The 20332-nt window shown below is 45.9% G+C and overlaps 1 protein-coding gene across 1 annotated transcript; it reads right to left on the bottom strand.

Annotated features, from left to right (window-relative positions):
* Positions 1-363: 363 nt before the first annotated feature.
* Nom1 (nucleolar protein with MIF4G domain 1) lies at positions 364-20229 on the bottom strand. Its single transcript, XM_021235415.2, has 11 exons — positions 19258-20229; positions 18835-18962; positions 16777-16972; positions 14292-14615; positions 12978-13088; positions 12258-12425; positions 11358-11479; positions 9437-9569; positions 8877-9008; positions 7198-7307; positions 364-6169 (listed from the first exon to the last, which is right to left on the bottom strand). The coding sequence occupies exons 1-11, from the start codon at positions 20227-20229 to the stop codon at positions 5995-5997; spliced, it is 2571 nt and encodes an 856-aa protein (XP_021091074.1). The 3' UTR covers positions 364-5994.
* Positions 20230-20332: the final 103 nt, after the last annotated feature.

Below are 20332 nucleotides of genomic sequence, written 5' to 3'. Positions count from 1 at the left end.
TGCAGCTAGCTTTACTCTTACACAATCTAGGATTTCCTGTCTACCTCCCTAGATGCCACCCAGAGGGCTTGTCCTCCCACATCAAGTAATCAAGACAATCCCCTACAGACACACGCAAATGTGTACTGTCTCATCTAGACAGATCCTCACCGAGAGTCTCTTCCTATGTGAATCTCCATTTCCGCAATTTGACGTTGACTAAAACTGTTACATATATCCCAAATAACCCCACCCTGCCCACTCAACATACTGTTCCGGCAAGGCTGTCCTTCAGAGATGAAGGGGATGTAAAAACTCCCCCAAACAAAAGCCAAGGTAGCTCATGGACACTCTTAAACCCAAAATACAAGTGAACTGTAAAGGGAGTTTTAAAATTATTTTTATCTCTAGCATAAACGACAAGTATTCAAAATACAACAGCTACATTAAATTGTTAGTGGATACATCAAGGAAGGGGTGTGAATTGTGACACAACCAAATGCAAGGGGGTGTGTATACTGTGGAGAAGCAGTAATGTAGTTTCTGCATGTGATTCAAGTTAAGACAAAGTACACCAGTACAAAAGACTCATAAAAACAAAATGAAATAAAAACAGCAGCGAGGAACAAAGGGTCAGGGCCCCTACAGCAGAAGACAATTCACAAAACAGCAATAGCCTTACTTGGCAAAAGCAACTTTACTTCTCATTTTCACGGTTCTAGGAACTGAAATCTAAGCTGCATGCTGTTGTTATCTAGAAAACCCCCGAAGATGCTATATTCCTAGCCCTGATAACATAAAAAACTTAACCTCTCCACCACAAGACATAGGTGGGTAGATGGGAACAAGCCTCCTTCCCACCTTCCCAAGATCCAACTATCACTGCACACCAGGGACTCACTGTACCGTTAAGGACACATAGACAGAATGGGAAAGTCAATCCACATAAGTGGTAATGGAAAGAGAATGGGGTGGACACATGTACATCAGACAAAAAGTCTATGTCCTGGGCTGGGGAGATGGCTCAGAGGTGAAGAGCACTGACTGCTCTTCCAAGGGTCCTGAGTTCAATTCCCAGCAACCAAATGTTGGCTCACAGTCACCTGTAATGAGATCTGGTGTCCTCTTCTGATATGCAGGAAGAACACTATATACATAATAAATAAATCTTAAAAAAAAAGACTATGTTCTACACTGTCTTAAGTGTCATATTCCCACAATCCCTCAAAGCAGTCTCTACCACTCTACCACAATCTAATGGCATTTCCTCCCACAGAAATGGGGAAACACAAAATAAAACAAACAAACAAAAACCCCAAATTCATTTATATCACAAAAGACCATAACTAAGTGATCTTGAGAAAAACAAAGCCAGGGTTTCATCCTCCTGATTTCAGACTACACTACAGTGGCAGTCATTAGAGCAGAATGAACAACAAACAGATAAGAGGATCGAGACACGATCAGTTAATACTTACACAGGGTGCAAAGAGCAGACAATAGGGAAATCACCATGTCTTCAGTATGCAGTGCTGGGAAAACCAGATATCCACATGCTAAAAGACTAATATTAGACACCTAAGTGACACATAAAAACCAACTCCCAATTGATCAAAGACTAAAAAGTAACCCTGACACTGTGGGTCTGTAGGAAATCCCAGGGCAAAGGCTGTCTGACACTGGATTTGGCAATGTCTTTGGATATGAATCCCAAAGCAGAGAGATGAAAAAGTAAACAAGTGGGACAGCATGGAGCTAGGAAGACTCCACAAAGAAACAACAGTATAAAGGCAGCCTCCAGGGGCTGGCAAGATAACTTAGTGGGAAGAGATGCTTGTTCCAGCGTGACCTGAGTTCAATACCCAGGACCCACCTTTCAGTTGCTGCTGGAACTGAGGATGCAGTGCCAGAGACAGCACCACCATGTCCATTGCAGAGCACCCACAAGAGCAAAGGTTGGTGCCTACCTTTCAGTTGTCCTCTGACGGCTATATGTACACCAAGGCACATGCACAGCAAAAAATAAAATGTAACAAGGCAGCTTTCAGGATGGGTGAAGACATTTGAATCCTGGATCTTACATGGGGTTAATACGAAAATACACAAGGAACTCATGCAACTAAGCAGAAAAACAAACAACAAACCCCAAAACTTGATAAAAAAACAAAATGGGGCAAAGGAATTGAGTAAGTTTTTCCCCAAAGTAGACATAAAATGGCCAACAGGAGCGAGGAAAGGCTGCACATCACTAATCATGAGGGGAATGCAAATGAAAACCACACTGAGGCATTGCCTCATGCCTGTCTGCACGCTCCTGCTAACACCAAACACAAGTGACAAGGGTGTGAACAAAAGGGAGTCCTTGTACTGTGTGGGTGGGATGAAAATTGGTACAGCCATTATGCAAAACAGCGGGGAAGTTCCTCAACAAGCTAACAACAGAAATGCCACAGGGTGCAGTAAGCCCACTGCTGGAACTGAGGATGCAGTGCCAGAGACAGCACCACCATGTCCATTGCAGAGCACCCACAAGAGCAAAGTGTCCATAGATGGGTGAATGCACAGAGAACATGGTCTGCATGCACACTTATCCTTCTCAGAGGGAACAGTCCTGTCTTTTGTGACCACATGGACGACACCATGCAGAAATAAGCCACAGACACTACATGACTTCACCTTCCCACGGCCTCTGAAACACACACGAAAGCAGAGTAGGAAGTGTCTGTCTGTCAAGGGCAGTTATGTCCAAGGGCACCATCACTCAACAATGTAGAGGAAGGAGTTCTGGCATTGACTTTAAAGCATGGCTAACAGCTGTGTCACGCACTTAAACGCACCTGACGCTAAATGACTTCATCAGCCATACCCAAGCCACAGCAATAATGAAGGGGTGGGAGCACACTCTGAAAAGGTGACAGTTTCATGTGGGCATACGTATCCCAAAACTCATCAAATTGTACACACTGAAACAGTTTATGTGTCAACCACATAATTTAGAGTAAGATGGAGAGATAGCTAAGCAGGGAGGAGCACTCCTAGAGGACTTAGGTTCACAGCACCTCACATGGCAGCTCACAACATACATGCAAGCAAAACACTATACACATACATACATACATAAATAAATAAATAAATAAATAAATAAATAAATAAATAAATAAAACAGGCCATAGTTCCTTGCCTTACACTAGGTAATATGGGGATCTAGGAGTCAATAGCGGAGGAAAGGGTGCTGCTTCTTATCATAGAATAAGAATAAACACAGGCTGGGCAGAGTCTGTGCATGCTATTAATTCCAGCACTTGGGAGGCAGAGGCAGGTGGATCTGAATTTGAGGCTATCCTGGTCTACAAAGTGAGTTCCAGGACAGCCACTGCTACACAGAGAAACTCTCTCTAGAAAACAAAACAAACACTAACCCTCTCCTCAAAAAATAATAAACACAGAAGAAATAGAAAAATCACCTTAGACACTCACTGTCCAATCAAGAGTTATCATTAGAAGGCTAACCTGTGAGGTGCAGTTGTTTTCTCCACTTGGATATGACTATGGCCATCTTGTATCCAACATGCTTTTTGTTTCCCCCCCAGGAAAAGTCACACGATAAAGGGAAGAGTCTGGTGACAAACCCAGTATAAACAATCTTACACAGCCTTGTGTCAGCAGTTTCTGGGATGGTGGAAGCCAGTCTCTCCTGATGGAACTTAAGATAGTCTCACAACTCAGTGGTGGTGCCGCACTACGGAAAATAGCTTAAAAGAGATTTATTTTTAAATAAAGTTTACATCTTTATTTTATAGATGAAACCCTCCATTTTAAAAAAGTGATCTATACATATGTTTGAGACAGGGTTTCTTTATCTAGTCCCAGCTGTCCTGGAACTTGCTATGTGGACCACGTTTGCTTTGAACTCATAGATCCACCTGCCTCTGCATCCCAAGTGCTGGGATTAAAGGTGTGTGCTACCACACCTAGTTTATACATTATTTCTTAACCTTTATTGTAAGAAACACACACACACACAGAGAGAGAGAGACAGAAACAGAGACATAGAGAGACAGAGATAGAGAGACAGAGACAGAGAGAACTGGTATCTCAGCACCTTGCAGTACTTTTCAAATGTAGACATAACACATTTTTTAAAGTACATATTTAGGGCATGACATGGTGGTATATACCTTTAATCCCATCATTTAGGGCAGGGAAAGGGATGACGGGTGGACCTCTGTGAGTTAGAGGCTAGCCTTTTGAGTCCCAGGACAGTTAAGGTTTCATAAGACACTGTGTCTCAAAAAGACAGACAACGATAACACAGACACATTTGGGGGCTGGAGATGTGGCTTAGTGGTTAGTTTGCTATTCTAAGAGGACCTAAGGTTGGTTCCCAGCACCCACACTGGCAGCTTACAACTACCTGGGACTCCAGTGCTAGGGATCCCTTTTTTGGCCTCCAAAGACACAGACGTGTCCACACATTCACATAAATAAAATTTAGAAAAAGTAAGAAAATACACTTTTCTTTCCCGTGTGAAGTTGAAGAGCCAGCCCAGGTTTCAAGCAAGTGTTTTGCCATGGAGCTTTACTCTCAGCCCCCAAATCTATATGCACTATCGACTTGACAGGGTCCAGAGTCACCTGGGGCAAACCTCTGGGAGTAGCTGTAAGGGAGTTCCTTGACTGGGCTAGTTTAGATGGAGACCTGTCTTGAACATGAGTGTCACCTCCCCATGGGCTGGGGTCTTGGACTTAATAAAAAGGAGGTGAGCTAAGTACCTGTGTCTATCTCTGCTTCCTGACTAAAGACACAAAGTGACTAGCCGCCTTGAGTTCTTACTGCATGACACTCCACCATGACAGACTGTGCCTACACAGTGTGAGCCCCAGGAAACCCTTCCTTCCTACTACTGCTCTTGCCAGGTGCTTGTCATAGCAACAAGGACAGCAGCAGACACTGCTAGTTCACCTCAGGGTCAATCCTCAGGGACCTGCATGGAGACCTCCAGATTACACATGGTCACCTCAAGCACACTGTTACAGGGACAGACACACTGTTTTAAAATTCAAACAGAAGAGGTGACTCACATAGGAGCAGCATCCCTGGTCTGTGCCTACCTTCCTGGAATGTGCATTCTACACAGGACTCTGCTGAGCAGAAGGGCTATGACTTACGCTCCGATTTCTACTTGTATTCAGTTGTTTTTCAACAACTGAAGTTTGTGGTTAGTCAAGTCTACAGCACTTGAAAGAGAAGCAAACTGTAAGGCTGTAAAATAAAGAGTATTCATACATCCAAGGTCATTCCTTCTTTCTCAGACTGTTGTACCCCAGTGAGCCCCATGCTAATTCCTTACCCACCACAATCATTTATAGTCACATATGTTCATCTCTCTGTTCTCACCAAATACCCAATATCTATCTGAAGTTGTTCTCCCAAATAGTCCCCAAGGTGGGATTGATGAATGGGAGATATCAGATCCTAAGCACCACAGTTAATCACCACAGTTAATAATTTAGCTTTTGAACATTTTTTTTTTTGGGACAGGGCCTCACAATTTGTTCTAGCTTTCCTGGAACTTGCTATATAGGCCAGGCTGGCTTTGAACTCACAGATCTGCCTGCCATAGATGGTTGGGAGCCACCATGTGGCTGCTGGGAATTGAACTTGGAACCTCAAGAAGACCAGCCAGTGCTCTTAACCTCTGAGCTGTTTCTCCAGCCCTAGCCTCTGAACTTTTAACCAATATTTTAGAAGATTAAAAAAGTCACCAATTTATGATCTCGCCCCAGTTCCCATGGCTTAACGCCCCATCTTTTCGCCCCTTTCCTTTTGATCTGCTATATACATACATATATATTTGAAATACACAGTATAACCCTAGGTTAAAAAAGAAATCTGAAAATATAATATTTAAACCATGACAGATCATGGCATAATTCCTCCTGCTCTTACAGAGGCAGGACAGACCTTTGAATTCACAAATGACATCTCTTGGTCAAATGTTCCCTATCCTTTGGCTACATTCTCAGGATGGCTTTGCCCTGTAAAGACTTGGATGCAAGGCCTGCCCTCTCTCTCAGCAGACTGGCTTCCTCAGCACTTTGCAGAGTCTGTGTGTGCTTCAGTAAGAAGTGGCTAATGAAGAGCTTCAGGCCTTCTTGCAACATTCCCAGCTTTGGGTTTTCAGACACTCTGAAAAGGAATTAGAGACACAGGTCAGGGATGGGCTGGTCTTCCAGATCTCAGTGTCTGGTACCTCAAGCAGGAAGGCAAAACCTACTTTTAGGCATTTGTGTTTTGGATGATGGACCCAAGGTCTTGTATAAGATAGACAAGTGCTCTACTACCGAGACACCCCAGCCTGCCCCTTACTTAAGGGAATCTATTTTTAGGCAGAATCTTGCTGTGTTGTCTAAGTGGCCTTGAACTCCTGGACTTAAAAGATTCTCCTTTGCTCAGCCTCTAGAAACTGTTACCTCAGGAATGTCACTACAGCTGGCTCCTTTTTAAAGACAAAGCAGCCTAGGATAGCTTCAAATTTGGAACACTCCTGCCTCGGTCTCCAAGGTGCTAGACTCCTGGCACATGTTGCCACACTGGTTGCCCCCAGCTTCTTTTGAAGCAGTATTCTTTGTTAAGAACCTCCTTTATTGAGGTCAGTTTGGTCTTCATAGCAAGCTCCAGGCCAGCCAGAAATAATATAGTGGGGTTCTGTCTCAAAAAACAAAATAAAATGAACAAATAAACAAAAAGTAAAATAAAATTTTTCTTTTTTTTTTTGAGACAGGGTCTTACTCTGTATCCTAGTCTGACCTCAAATTCACCAGGCTGGCCTTGAGTTTCTGGGATTACGGTGTGAACCCAGATGCCCAGCTTGCACTTAAGAACTTCCTGAGGGGTGGGGTGGTGAAAGCATATGCTCAGCCCAGAGGCCTGGGCCCAAGTCCCATCACCTCATAAGAAGTAAAGGAAATGAAACTCAAGGAGCAGCTTACATATGCACTTGTTACAAACCACTGTTCTCTATCAGGCAAGTCTTGCAATTCTGCAATCCAGTGCATAGGTATTATAGCTTAGAATTAGGTCTAAAGTCACGCACTAGGCACAACCCTGGTTTTATAAGCCACCAGCAGTGAAATGGGAGTAACCTCCACGCTTGCTCAAATGGCAATCTCTCTGCTCTTTTTTTCATGTCTCATCAGGAAACACTGGGTACATACCTTGAGAAAATTAAACCTAGGTCTTCTTCCTCTGTTTCTATCAACAGCTCAGTCAACACTCTCCGTAGGAAGTGGACTCTAGGTTTATCCAATTCACTGAATTCAATCACCTAAGGGTCAGGGGATAGGAAAACATCACCCTGCTGATTCAGTGTTGCCATGATTTGTGTGACGCTTCTTGCTCTCTGCAACACCAACTGTTGGTAAGTGCACAGAGTACTGCCGGCAGGGCGGGTAGGCTGGCTTCAAGGGTACAACATCAACAGGGTCGGGGGTCGGGGGTGGGGGTGGGGAGTGGTGGTGGTGGGGTGGTGGTGTCATAGCTACAGGGGATATACACTCCAAACCCGAGGTTTACTTAGTAGAGGGGAAACAGGTACTGCCTCTGTCTTCTGAAGTAGTCACTCTTCAGTAACAACTCACAGAGGGGTGTAGGTTATAGGAGAAGCCAATTAGCACACAGTGTGTCCGTGCTGCCCACGAAAGCATCAGGAAGTACACAAAGCACGTCAATTTTAGCAGTAGGATAAGCACACTATACTCCCATCATGGTGGACTTCCACACAGAGCCACTGCTCAGAGAACCACAGACATCAACATGGAGGAAACACAAACTTACAAGCTATTCCAAACATACTTTTCTTAACTTTGGGGTCTTCCTCTAAAATTTTGCATTTCTTTATTCTTTCTCTAACAACTTCAATCCCATCCCACGGCTGCTTATTTTGTTTTGTGACTGACCTCCATGCCAGCTTAAATGGCACGGTGATTTTTCCTTCTCTCTTCCAGGCAGTTGCTGAGATTTTACAGCTTGCCTGTAGCTTTTCCTTTTTTAAAATGCTAATAAAATTGCCCATGCTCTTAAAAGAGAATGAGGGGGGGGGGGGAGGGAGAGGGAGAGAGGCAGAGGGAAGGCGGGCGGGCGAGTGAGCACGTGCGAGCTGCAGAAGTACAGTGTATGGTAACAAGGTACTGCTTAGAGAGGCCTGACTTATGCCCACATACACTCTGCTCACAACAAAAAAGCATGCCTAGGAACAAGAATTAACACCACATTAGAGTGGCTGCCTGAGAAAAGCTAAGGGCACAGTCAAGAGCCCAGGAACAGGGTCAGGGGTGTGTCTAGGGCCCTGTGACAGCTATCCTTGGTTGTCAGCTTGACTACCTTTGAACCTAAAACCCCACCTGTGAGGGATTTTCCCTTCATTTGAAATGGGAAGATCCGCTTCTAATAGAGCACGAGGAGGGAAGACACGCCTTTAATCTGGCCACACCTTCCGCTGGAAGCCATCCATATACGGACATGGAAGAAGGGAGCTTCTGCTCTTTGCCTGTCTGCCCAGCCTCGCTAGTAAATTTACATTATTTATTGATTGGATATGTTCTGTGATGGTTATGATAATGAACACATTTTCATAGCTAGGGGTAGTAGGGGTGAATGGCAGCGACAGGGGCACACACCTTTAACCCCAGTGCTGGGGAGGCAGAGGCAGGCAGAACTGAGTTCAAGGACAGCCTGGAGTGAATTCGAGGACAGCCAAGGCTACAGGGAAACCCTGTCTCAAAAGACAAAACAAACAAAAACCAAAAACCAAGAAAATATTTCAGAAGCTCAGAAAATGCATTTTAAAACTATAGCAAATAAAAATAATTTTACTAATTTCTTCCATTATACATACCTTCAGGATAGAAAGTGGAAGTGACTTTGTCTTCAACAAGTGTGCCACCAGATGAACCAGATTTGAGAACTTAGTGGCTGTCAAATTTTCTAAGTCCCGAAATTTGTCCCATATGCTGAACTGGAAAGTCATCTAATTAACAGTAAAGAAGAAAAAAGATAAAATGTAATAAATCGCTGGAACAACTCAGGATGAACGTGCTCTAAAGGTACACTATTTCTTACTCCTCGTTGTCAATAACCCAAATCAGGACGAAGAGCAACTTCCCTTCCTGTCACCACACAGAAGCCTCTTTTTGATTGCAATTTTGTCTCACACGTCATCACATAGTGACAACCAGCTATTAGAGGTTAGTGCTGGACAGACTGCAGAGGCGGGTGTCCGGCGGGCTGACAGCACTCCTCCAGCTGTAACAGACAAGGAGTCTAGGGAAGTCCTGGACCCTTGTTACCTTGCCCCACTGTCTTCTCTCCACTGCGGGCCAGCCTGGCCAAGATCCGCGATGCGGACACGAACCTCCTGGTAATGAGCTAGGCAGATGTGGTGATCTTCTAAATTACCTGGAATCTCCTTTCATAGCTGCAGAACTTGCTAGCCAGGAAAGCATAGAAAGGGTTATAGGTTTTTTCCTGCAGGCAGCAATCCATGAGGATGTGAACAATCTCTCTCTCCTGCTGGTCCTTTAGCCCAAGCCTGCAGACAAACAGCCAGACTAAGAATGTATTCTACTTGCAATTTTTATGGCAAAATCAGCCTCTCCCTGACTGAGGAGTCCGTAAGAGAGTGAGCTGGTAAAGATGGTAGTGACAGTCACATATTGGGACACAACCCAGTCTTGCTCCTAGCTTCTATGGGGCTCAGTTTTCCTAATAATAAGGAGAAATGTGTGTGGCACAATATAACTCCCAAATTATAAAGTAGCTACAATGCTGAATACTGGTTCTTGCAGATAATACAGAGAACTCTCCTGTGATACATGAAGCTGGGTGTGGTTAAAGTAATGACTTTATTTTTTGATTTTCTTAAATTGTATTTTAAAATTTTTTAAATTTTTACATGTATGGGTGTTTTGCTTGCATGTATGTGTGTGCATCACCTGCGTGTCTACTGCTCATGGAGACCAAAACCAGGCATCTAAGGCTCTAGAACTGGAGTACAGATGTTTGCGAGCTGTCCCCTGGGTGCTAGTAATCAACCCTGGGTCCTATGGAAGAGCAGTACCAATTACTCTTAAAGGCTGAACTTATTTTCTGAGGTCTTTTGTTTTGTTTTGAGACAAGAGTTTTTCTGTGTTGGTTATTCTCAGGTTGTCCAGGAACTTGCCCAGTAGACCAAGTTGGCCTTGAACTCAGAGATCCTAGTGTTGGGATTAAAGGCATGTGCAACCATATCCGGCACTTTCTGACTTATAATTTAAGGTGACTTCTTCACTTTCATAACTTAAGGTGACAGCTGTGATGCCACATAACAATAACCCAACACTCAGGAAAATGGGGTGGGAGATTTGTGAACTCAAGAGCAGCTTGACCTATACAGGGAGACCTGTCTCAAACCCCCAAACCACCCTGTCCCCCAGGTAAAATGCACAACAAAATGCATTCTTTCCTGTGTACAGTCCTGTGAGTGTGGATAGGCCCACAGGTCAGGTAGAAACCACCACAGTGCAAACACAGTTCTTTATAGCCTTACACCTCCTTCCTTCCTTTACAGCAGGACATCTTCCTGAAACACAGGCCACCATGGATGTATTTTCTGTGCTTCTCTAATTCTGCTCTGTCAACAGCCATTAAGTGGCTGTCCAAGTCTGGTTAATCTTCCTTTAACAAAGTCCCCCTGAAACAGACACTGACTGGGGGACTCAGTGCTACCTACATTCAGCAAACAGTAAGGTCTCAGAAGCATAAGCAATCTCAAGGGTTCCATATCAACAAGGCCCAGTTCAGAGGCCAGGCAGTGGTGGTGCACGCCCTTAATCCCAGGGCTCGGGAGACAGAGGTAGCAATCTCTGTGACTTTAAGGCTATCCTGGTCTACAGAGTGAGTTCCAGGACAAGCTCCAAAGCTACACAGAGAAACCCTGTCTTACAAAACCAACAAAGTAAAAGTAAAAATAAAATAGAAAACTCAATCAAGACTTGCACTTATTTCTAAATTTGAGCCAATAAAGGATTTGACATTCAATTGTTTATAAACATTTTGTAAAATTTACAACTAATAATAGAAACCATATTAAGAGAAAGATAGAGATAACAATTACCTTGACAGACCTATCACTGCCAGCCAAGCTCTCACATGCTACTTATCAAGGGCACACTAGTGGGATCAATGTCTTAGGAGAGTCACACAGCCCCCAGAAACCCAGGTGAGAGGAAAGTAATGGGAAAGATTCAGTGGTTCAAATTACCCAAAAGCTGAAACCTAGATCAATGTACTTTGTTATGTTTATTAAATAACAGATCAAAACGTTCACACCAATGCTTACTTCAGCAGCTTTTCAAAAGCATCCAAGAAGTCCTCACTTGTCATTATAGTGCAGAATATGTTCCTTCTGACATCAGTGTTCATTCTCTGCTTCCTTGCAAGTTCCAGCATCTTGGAGCTAACCTGAAAAGAAAGAGCTCAGTGTTCAGACCCTCCCATCATCCCAATGGAAGCAGTCTCCTCATAAACAGGACACTGTTCCTTAGCATAGCATTTTTCTGAACTTAAAATTTCTGAAGCATTAACATACACATTTAAGCATAATGTGACTGCAAACTCTATGTACATGTATGCATGTGAATGACATGTCTGTATTCTTAGGCAACTCCTCTGATCTGTGGATTAGATCTGTGCAGCAAATGAAGATCAAGTTCAGATATAAGCTGCTGCCAGCATCTGGGAGGCACAAGCAGCAAGTGAGACCAGGGTCCCCAGAAAGGAAAGACAAAAGGAAACTGGAGTTACAACTTGAATCCAGTAGGAACTGGAACCTACACCTGCTGGTGCCCGAGCTCCAACAACAGCCCCTCTCAAATGAACTTCATTCTCACCCCATTCTCATTCTATTCAACTTCTAGATTTTGGTTGAACTGGGTTTTGGAACTTTTTTTTTTCTCCATTTTTTGGTTTTCAAGACAGGGTTTCACTTTGTAGCCCTGGCTGTCCTGTAATCACTCTGTAGACCAAGCTGCCCTCGAACTCAGAGATCCACCAGTTTAGTGCTGAGATTAAAAGCATGCACCACCACCGCCCTGCAGGCTTTGGAACTTTTAAAAATTCTCAGGACACAGAAACTGAATTAATCATATGCCAACAGGAGCTACTTCTATGATGCCTCCTCAGGAACAACAGAGCAGACTTGTGACACAGCAGATCAGGTAGCCAACAGGGGTCTTCATACCGTTCCTGCAAGTGGCTTCTGTAGTTGTGTTTGATGACTGTTGTCGATCATTGGGGTCCCACTCCATGCAGACCCCACAATCCACCAGCGTCCAGTCTGCTCTGCATTTAAGATGCCATCCCAGGAGATTCGGAGCTGAGTCTCAGAACCAGAGCCAGCATTGCGTACCTGATGGAAAGAAAAGGCTTCATGCAGTGCTCACTGCACTTCTGTCACGCTTTGTTTGAAAATGGCAGTTTTGGTGTATGACTATGGCAATGAATCATGGACAACTGGAACGGTTAGCCTGTTTGGAAAAATGCCAGAATGAGCCATCAACTCTGTGTTGTTTGTGAAGTGTGTGAGTTCATTATCCAAATGTGTGTGACCTGAACTCTGCAACAATTACTATGTGACTAAAGACTCAGAATGATTGTGGTAACCATCCAAGGCGGAATGGCAAGACTACAGGCTGGACATCTGAGGAGCTTCCTGGTTCTAGGTGGGCTCTGGCCTTCTGAGTATCAACAGAGGATCTTATCATACAGCCTTTGCTTATAGTACCTCAGGAGGCTTACACTGGGCACTCAACAAACTTGATGATTCCTGTGCATGGAGGTTCCACAATCTCACTACAGACATACAGTTTCTGAGACTTGTGCTGAACATATTGTGACTAGTGTCACAATGGGTCAGGATGGCATGGAGGCTCAGGACGATGCAGAACAGGGTGTCACTCACCAGTGCTCTCTGTAACTTCCTTAGTTTCTCCACAGGCTCAGGGTCATAGCCAGGGATTTTACGCATGTCATTGTTCTTCAGAGCCAACATCGTCTCCAACATGAACCGTACCTTAAAGGAAAAGGAAAACCACTTGACCTCATCATTTAACAGCCACTGAGTATTCCAAGTGGCAAGAAACACCACTGATGAGAGCACTGATAACCTGGAGTCGGTCTGTGATACCTTTAACCTTTCTTTAAGTGGTAGAGTATTGGGCCGGGCGTTGGTGGCACACGCCTTTAATCCCAGCACTCAGGAGGCAGAGGCAGGCGGATCTCTGTGAGTTTGAGACCAGCCTGGACTACCAAGCGAGTTCCAGGACAGCCTCCAAAGCCACAGAGAAACCCTGTCTCGAAAAACCAAAAAAGTGGTAGAGTATTTTAAAATAGATGCATCTCACTACCCAGAGGCCTTCTCTCCTCTACTCCCAATACCCAACCCTGGGATGAGGGTAACCCTTCCTTGCAAACACTTCAAGACGCATCGAGATGTCAAGCTGACTATTCAGAGGTAATTGCCTTCCCTTCCAGCCTCAGATCTCCTCCTGTATGTCCTACAGAGTGACCCTGAACTCCCATCCCATGTCCCTGCTCCTCTAAAAGTCACCCACTTCAGACTCCCAAGCCTATACCCACCGTCACCACTTACACATGCTACTTTTGTTTAAAGATCCCTGAAGCCTTTCCTCTGCTCTGGCCCCATCTTTTCTACACTGGGGTCAAAGTGCTCTTCAGCACAACATTCTCCTTCCTCCTTGAGGACTTCTCAGATTCTGTCCTAACCCCTCAAAAGTGGTCAGAGCTGTGAGCCCATTGTAAAGAGGAAACTGGCTGACAAGACTAAGCCTCTGCTGCTCAGAAATAGTGTCACACATCTGACCCAGGCTGACACCCAAGCCTGGGAAACAGCTTCTGAGAGGGCAAACAAATCACTTATAATCATAAAATATGTATGGTTCTTAATGAAGAAACAAGTTTCAAGTAGAGTACGGTGGTACACACCCATAACCCCAGCACTCAGAAGAGGATCAAGAGCTTGAGGCCAGCCTGGGCTACATAGTGAGACTCCATCTCAAAAACTCAAGGAAACAAAAGCAAATTCCTCAGAACCAAGGTCAGTTTGCTGACTGAAGACAAAGCCACGGTAAGTACCAATAAGGCAGAAGAGAACAGAGAGTGCTAGGGCATGAACAAGTGTTTGGCCAGATACTCTTTTGTGCTCCGTCACTCTATGTCCCTCTAGGGCACTTAGCAGGTCAAGTGGCACTCCTACCCTGTTCTGGTCCTGAAACTTGCTGCCTGCCCCATTGGCCTTGGCCTGGGCATCTGTGATCAGCTGCTTAAGTGACAGGGCGTCATCTTTTCTCAATGCAAAGCCCACATTTTTCAGCATCAGCAGGATCAGCTCAATGTCTTTTTCCGTAAAAGTTCCAACAAGCTTCTTCAGAATGTCAAAGACGAGGAGAGACTGTACCACGTGGAAGTTGTACAAATGGGCAATCATGGTAAACAGGTTGTCCAGCTCTTTCCCCTCACCTCCATCCTTATAGACATCGTCAAACTTCTTCACCACGGCCTCAAGGAAGCAAGCACCAACCTGAAGGAGATGGAAGAAATGCCACCATGTCATTCTGGGACCCTGCCTGTCATATGCACAAATACCTGTAAAGTACAACACGGATACAGGTGGGTAAGAATTCTAGCAGAGGAGTTGGTAGCTAAGGATGCAGACTTTAGTAACTCAGGCTTCACATACTGATGAGAAGATTCCACATAGCAGACATGGTACTGAGTGCTTGCCTTATATTCTGTAAAAATACTCTCATTTCTTTAGAATCAACAACAAAGTGGCTCCCTAGAAAAGTTTCTTTAAAAAAGGTAATGGCAAGATGGCTCCGCATAAAGGAGTTTGCTTCCCACCTGATGATCAGAGCCTGACGTCAGAGTCTACTTAAAGGTGATAACCAGGAGACAGCACCAGGCCAAGAACTAGCAGATGCCTGATGAAGCTGGGCAAGGTCACTATGGCACTGTCCTTTTGCTGTTCTGGAACGTTCTATTTACAATTTCTAAGTATATGCTGGGGAGGAAGAAGGCCAGGAACGGAGGCAGTGAACCTGAAGGTGGAAACCGCAGAGACCCTCCTGCTAGGAGCATCGTCTTGCGACCACTTTCTCCAGCAGGACATCCCGCTGGGAGATGAGTGAGGCAGCGGGGATACATGGGAAAGAAAGGGCTGCTCATAAAGTAACCAGACTAGCAGGGCAGGCATTGCTGGGTATAATTCCCAGCATTTGGTCTGATCTCCAGGAACTAGACAGGATTAAGTAGGCTGTGGAATGCTGGTCAAAATATGGTTCAAGAGCCAGGCGTTGGTGGCGCACGCCTTTAATCCCAGCAGTCAGAAGGCTGAGGCAGGCAGATCTCTGTGAGTTCCAGGCCAGCCTGGTCTACACAGCAAGTTCCAGGACAGCCTCCAAAACAATACCGAGAAACCCTGTCTGGAAAAACCAAAAAAAAAAAAAAAAAAAAAAAAAGTTCAATGTCAGTTGGACCTGTGCATATTTATGCTAAAATTCATGTAAGGTAAGACAGGTAGATGTACAAGGGTAACTGAGATCCATATATAACTCAGAGTGTAATGGGCAAGTACACACAGCATTGCTAGACTGCAAAACAATGGAGCTAGGAAGACGGGCAATACTGGTTTCTGGAGGCCAAAACTAAAGGCCAGAGGCTTGATTCCCAGTTCAGGTTTTCTCACTGAAGAAAAACCTAAGAACACCCTCTCGAAGCAGTAACACCTTATGCTCATGAAGAATGCTAACAGTCAGGATGCTTCAGAGAACAAGAAACACTGAGACACTAATTCAGGTGTGTTTTCAGTACACAAATAGGTTCAATTACATAAAAGGCTAAAATATTAATTCTATTAATGTTTGTAAAATTAAACATACTAGTATAACCTAAAAATAGGGGGAAAACCCTCAATTCCAATTATGTGAATGTTAGCAGATCTGCAAAGGCATGAATGTTAAGTGATTGAGAGAAGGCACACAGTAGCTGCATGGTCAATTTCTGTTTCTTTCCATGAGTTCCTGGGAGGTCTTTCTCAGCACAGTTTAATGGGAACCAGCATCCTGAGAACATAGCATATCTGGCACAAGCTTTAGTGGATGCCATTAGCTAAAGTACTATAATGGCTTCCCTTGAACAAGTCATCTCATTGTCCTTCACGCTATTAGCAAAGGTTTTAAATGGGAAGTAGGACCAATAATTTCAGGTTTTCAAACCAAGTAAATTCCTGATGTGCTGTGGTGGTCACATCTATGACTTTTAAAATAACTCACTGAAATGCTGTCTGCACTCAAATCACTTTGATTAAGTCTGCTGAACTGTTCCAGTGTGGTATAGGATGGGGGAGGCACCACAGAAGCCAGAGAACAGTGTCAATTACTGTGATTATGGGGCACCAGGAAAGCTGTCCAGGGCGTCCATTACACTTTGTAATGGCAAGAAAATGGACTCAGGCATTCATATGTGAAATAAGCATAGCCCTTGGGGTGTGGGGACACTACAGAAGCACAGTTCCTGAGACAGCCAGTGTAGATTTGCACAGCAGGGCTTTTGAGGTGGTTTCACCACTCTCTCCTCTGCCCTGAGCTTCCCAACACCTTTGCTTCTCAAACTCCTGACTCCATGCTGGGTTACTATTCCAGATGGCATAGTCAGGGTATGGAGAAAAGGCACAGATGTACCTCTATTCCAACTGTGTGGTGAAGGATGCTGACTAAGAGGACATGCTCCATCATCAGTCTGCTGGGCATGGCTGAGGTGGTGACACAGGCATCCATGAGGGCGGCGGTCAGGGTGTCGTTCATGTGCTTCCTGCTGTGGGCCATGTACAGCTCCTCCAGCTGCCCACTTATAGACGCCATGTTTGGCTCGCTCAACCTGCAGTGGAGTATGAGCAAAGTATTACTGATACATAATGTTTTATGCATATTTCTGACCCAGAAACCACCCTGACTTAGCCACAAAAACTTGGTGCATACTGCTCATAACACATTCTAGAATTCTTAAATAATAATGTAACTGTCTTTTAGCGGAGCATAGCCACTGAAGCATACCCTAGGATCTTCTCTAACTCTGTACATATGCCCACAGGTAGCCTGACATAGTATCTCCCAGAGGCAGTGATCACTCCTGGGTGGTGAGTTAAACAAAAGTGAACTTATTTATGTCTTATGTGACACAAACACACTCTGGTCCTATATATACACTGTGTAGCTGTGCTTAATACTGAACCTGCTGTCAAAACAACAGGTAATGATGGAATTACAGGATACTAGGGAAATAGCATGAGGTTTAATGAAAAAGAAATAAAAGCACAGAGGGAAGAGGAGATGTGACAAGGGCTGGCATGAGAGCCTTTTGTGATAGGATAGTCATGCATCTTGATATTGGAGGCCGTCACCCAAATTTTCATGCAACAAAATTCTATAGAATCAGTCTCAATCTCTCTCTTGTAAAAATGATAAGACCTGAAAAAACTGTCTCTAGCTGGGTACACCTTTAATCCTAGCACTCGGGAGGTAGAGACAGGCGGATCTCTGTGAGTTCGAGGCCAGCCTGGACTACAGAGCAAGTTCAAGGACAGGATCCAAAGCAACACAGAGAAACCCTGCCTCGAGGGGGTAAAAAAAACTGTTGGAGCTGTGTCAGTTTCATTTGAGACAGGGTTTCATGTATCCAAAACTGTATCAAACTTCCTATGTAGTCAAGGCTGATTTTGAACTTCTGACCCTCCTACATGTACCTCCAGAGTCCTGGGTTTGCAGACATTCCAGGCATGCTTCACTATGCTCCGTTTATGTGGTCTGGCAAGCGAGGGCAGCAGGCTTTGTGCTTGTTAGATGAGTACTCTACCAACTTAGCCCCACCCCCAGCCCTCTGTGTTTTGTCTTTAACTGCAGTACAGGCTGGAGTGATCCTTCTAAGGACTTCCTTACACTGGTTTTTAACCCCCATGATCTATAAGGACGAGCTGTTTGTTTTTCCTGAGTGGCCCTGGCTGTCCTGGAACTCACTCTGTAGACCAGGCTGTGCTCAAACTCAGATATCTGCTGCCTCTGCCACTTAAGTGAGTGAGGGACATGAAAGAAAGGGGGAAGGGCTTCAGTAAGCGATTCCAGTCATTTGTGGGACCTAGACAGTCAGCAGGGAAGGGACGTCACAAATTCCCATCGCATGGCTTCCAATGAACCTTCTGGTTGTTTAAAGAATTACTTTTTTAAGAATGAGTGTTCTGTCTGTATGTACAACTTTATGACAGAAGAGGGCATCAGATCTCACTATAGATGGTTGTGAGTCACCAAGTGGTTGCTGGGAATTGAACTCCGGACCTCTGGAAGAGCGGCCAGTGCTCTTAACCTCTGAGCCATCTCTCCAGTTACCTTCTGATGTTTTATCTTAAAATGGACAATAACAAAGGAAGACACAAATGGTGACTGAAGACCCTGTTCAGCACCAGATAATTCACTTTTGCAGGGAAGGGTGACTTTAGCTGCGCCATTCCTGGGATGACACAGAACTCTGCCCTGTTCCTTTCTGCTTCCCAGAATAACCCGTAGCAGAGCTTCAAGCATGGAAAGGGCATTATCAAACAGCTGAGCACCCTACCTCTATTAAGGTTAGATCCAGTTATTTCACACCAAGAACAAGGATCCAGAACATTGTCTAGTGCTAACCCACCATTTGCTTTTTAGATGGCCTCTATAGTTCCGTGATGGTGTGTCGTAATTCTGTAAGGTTACCTGTTAATCAGGCCTTTGACGTGTTTCTTGAGCCTTTCCAGTTCTTCTTTCTTGTGGGCATCCATTGTCTCCTCGCCCCTCGACCGAGGTGGGATGTACTTCTCACCACTTTCAGCACAGTCATGCTCCTTGAAGATAGGAATAAAACGGCAAACACTTTAGAGTGGACAAATTTAGTGTTTTTCCTCGTTATTTATTCTTAATACTCCAACCGCCGAGGATTTGGAGCAGCCATCATTACAGGCCACCGTCTTTTAACTAAGTGAAGCTCTACTGAGCGAATGCTGGTATGGCCTGGGTCAGCCTTTCCCTCAGCAGGCTGCGGCTGCCACTGTGTGTCACTGCCAATACTGTTCTGGACCCGGTTCCCTCGCCCCGTATGGAATGACAGCCCAGAGGTCCTACCGGTTGTTGGTGTCATACCTGATGCCCTGTGTCATCTTCCGAAGAACTTTCGCTCTTTTCTACGGCCTCTGCAAAACGGACTCTCTTATTCCCTTTACTTCCTAGTGTGTTCACACGTCCTGCTTCTTTCTCGGTCTGCAGGCTCACGTCCTCCTGATCCCCCTGCTGCGCCGTCGAGTCTGAGTCCTCCTCACTTTCCTCGGAACTGTTCTCTAGGTCACTCTCCAAGAGCGTCTGTGCAGGCTCCCCCTTTTCCTCCCCCTCCTCCTCCCCCTCGCTGCTTTCGTACAGGCCGCCGCCTCGCCCACATTCCAGGGCTCCTAGAATGTAATCCAGGCCGTCGCGCGCGAAGCTGAGCGGCACCGAGCTGCCGTCGCCCTTCTTCTTGCGCTTGTTCAGGCCGAGGCACCGCTCCAGCTTCCGGATCTCTCGGTCCTCCTCCTCGTTGGCCGCTAGAAGTGCCCGCTTCCGGGCGGCGGCGGCGGCGGCGGGGACGGGTTTCCCGGGAGTACCTTTAGCCTTGGCCTTAGCCTGGGTCGCCGTGGCCGGGGAAGAGGACGCCTTGGCCTCAGCCTGGGTCGCCGTGGCCTTCACGCTAGCGGAGGGCGCCTTGGCCTTGGCGGGGTTCGCTGTGGCGGGGGTCGGTCGCGCCTCCGAGGGCGCTGGAGCTTTCCCGACGCCAGTAAGGGCGCCACTACCCTCCCGGTCCCCGGTCCCGGAGCCCACCGTCCTCTGCAGGCGCCGCGCTTTCCTCAGGTGTCGCTTCTCCTTACGGAGCTCCTTGCGGCTCTTTCGCCCGCCGGGCCGGGAACGGGCCGCAGCGCCGCGGCCCTCGCCGCCCTCGCTCTCGGAGGTAGCCCGCACGAAGTCCTCCACGGCCAGCCGCAGCCGCTTCAGGGCCCCCTCCCCGCCACCAGGACCGCGGCCGCCGCCGCGACGCTTCGGGCGAGCCATGCGCCGGTGCGCTCCACCGCGGCCCGCAGCGACCATGCCTGCAGACGCGGCTAACTTCCGGGGTGCCCAGCGGCATGACTTCCGCTAGGGGCGGAACTTCCGGGCGAGCCCTGCTGTGAGAAGAAAACGTTGGGATGGG

Source organism: Mesocricetus auratus, unplaced genomic scaffold (assembly GCF_017639785.1).
Source record: "Mesocricetus auratus isolate SY011 unplaced genomic scaffold, BCM_Maur_2.0 Super-Scaffold_100676, whole genome shotgun sequence".
NCBI lineage: Eukaryota > Metazoa > Chordata > Mammalia > Rodentia > Cricetidae > Mesocricetus > Mesocricetus auratus.
Note: the sequence above shows the minus strand (reverse complement) of the source record. Positions and strands in the feature narration are given on the sequence as shown.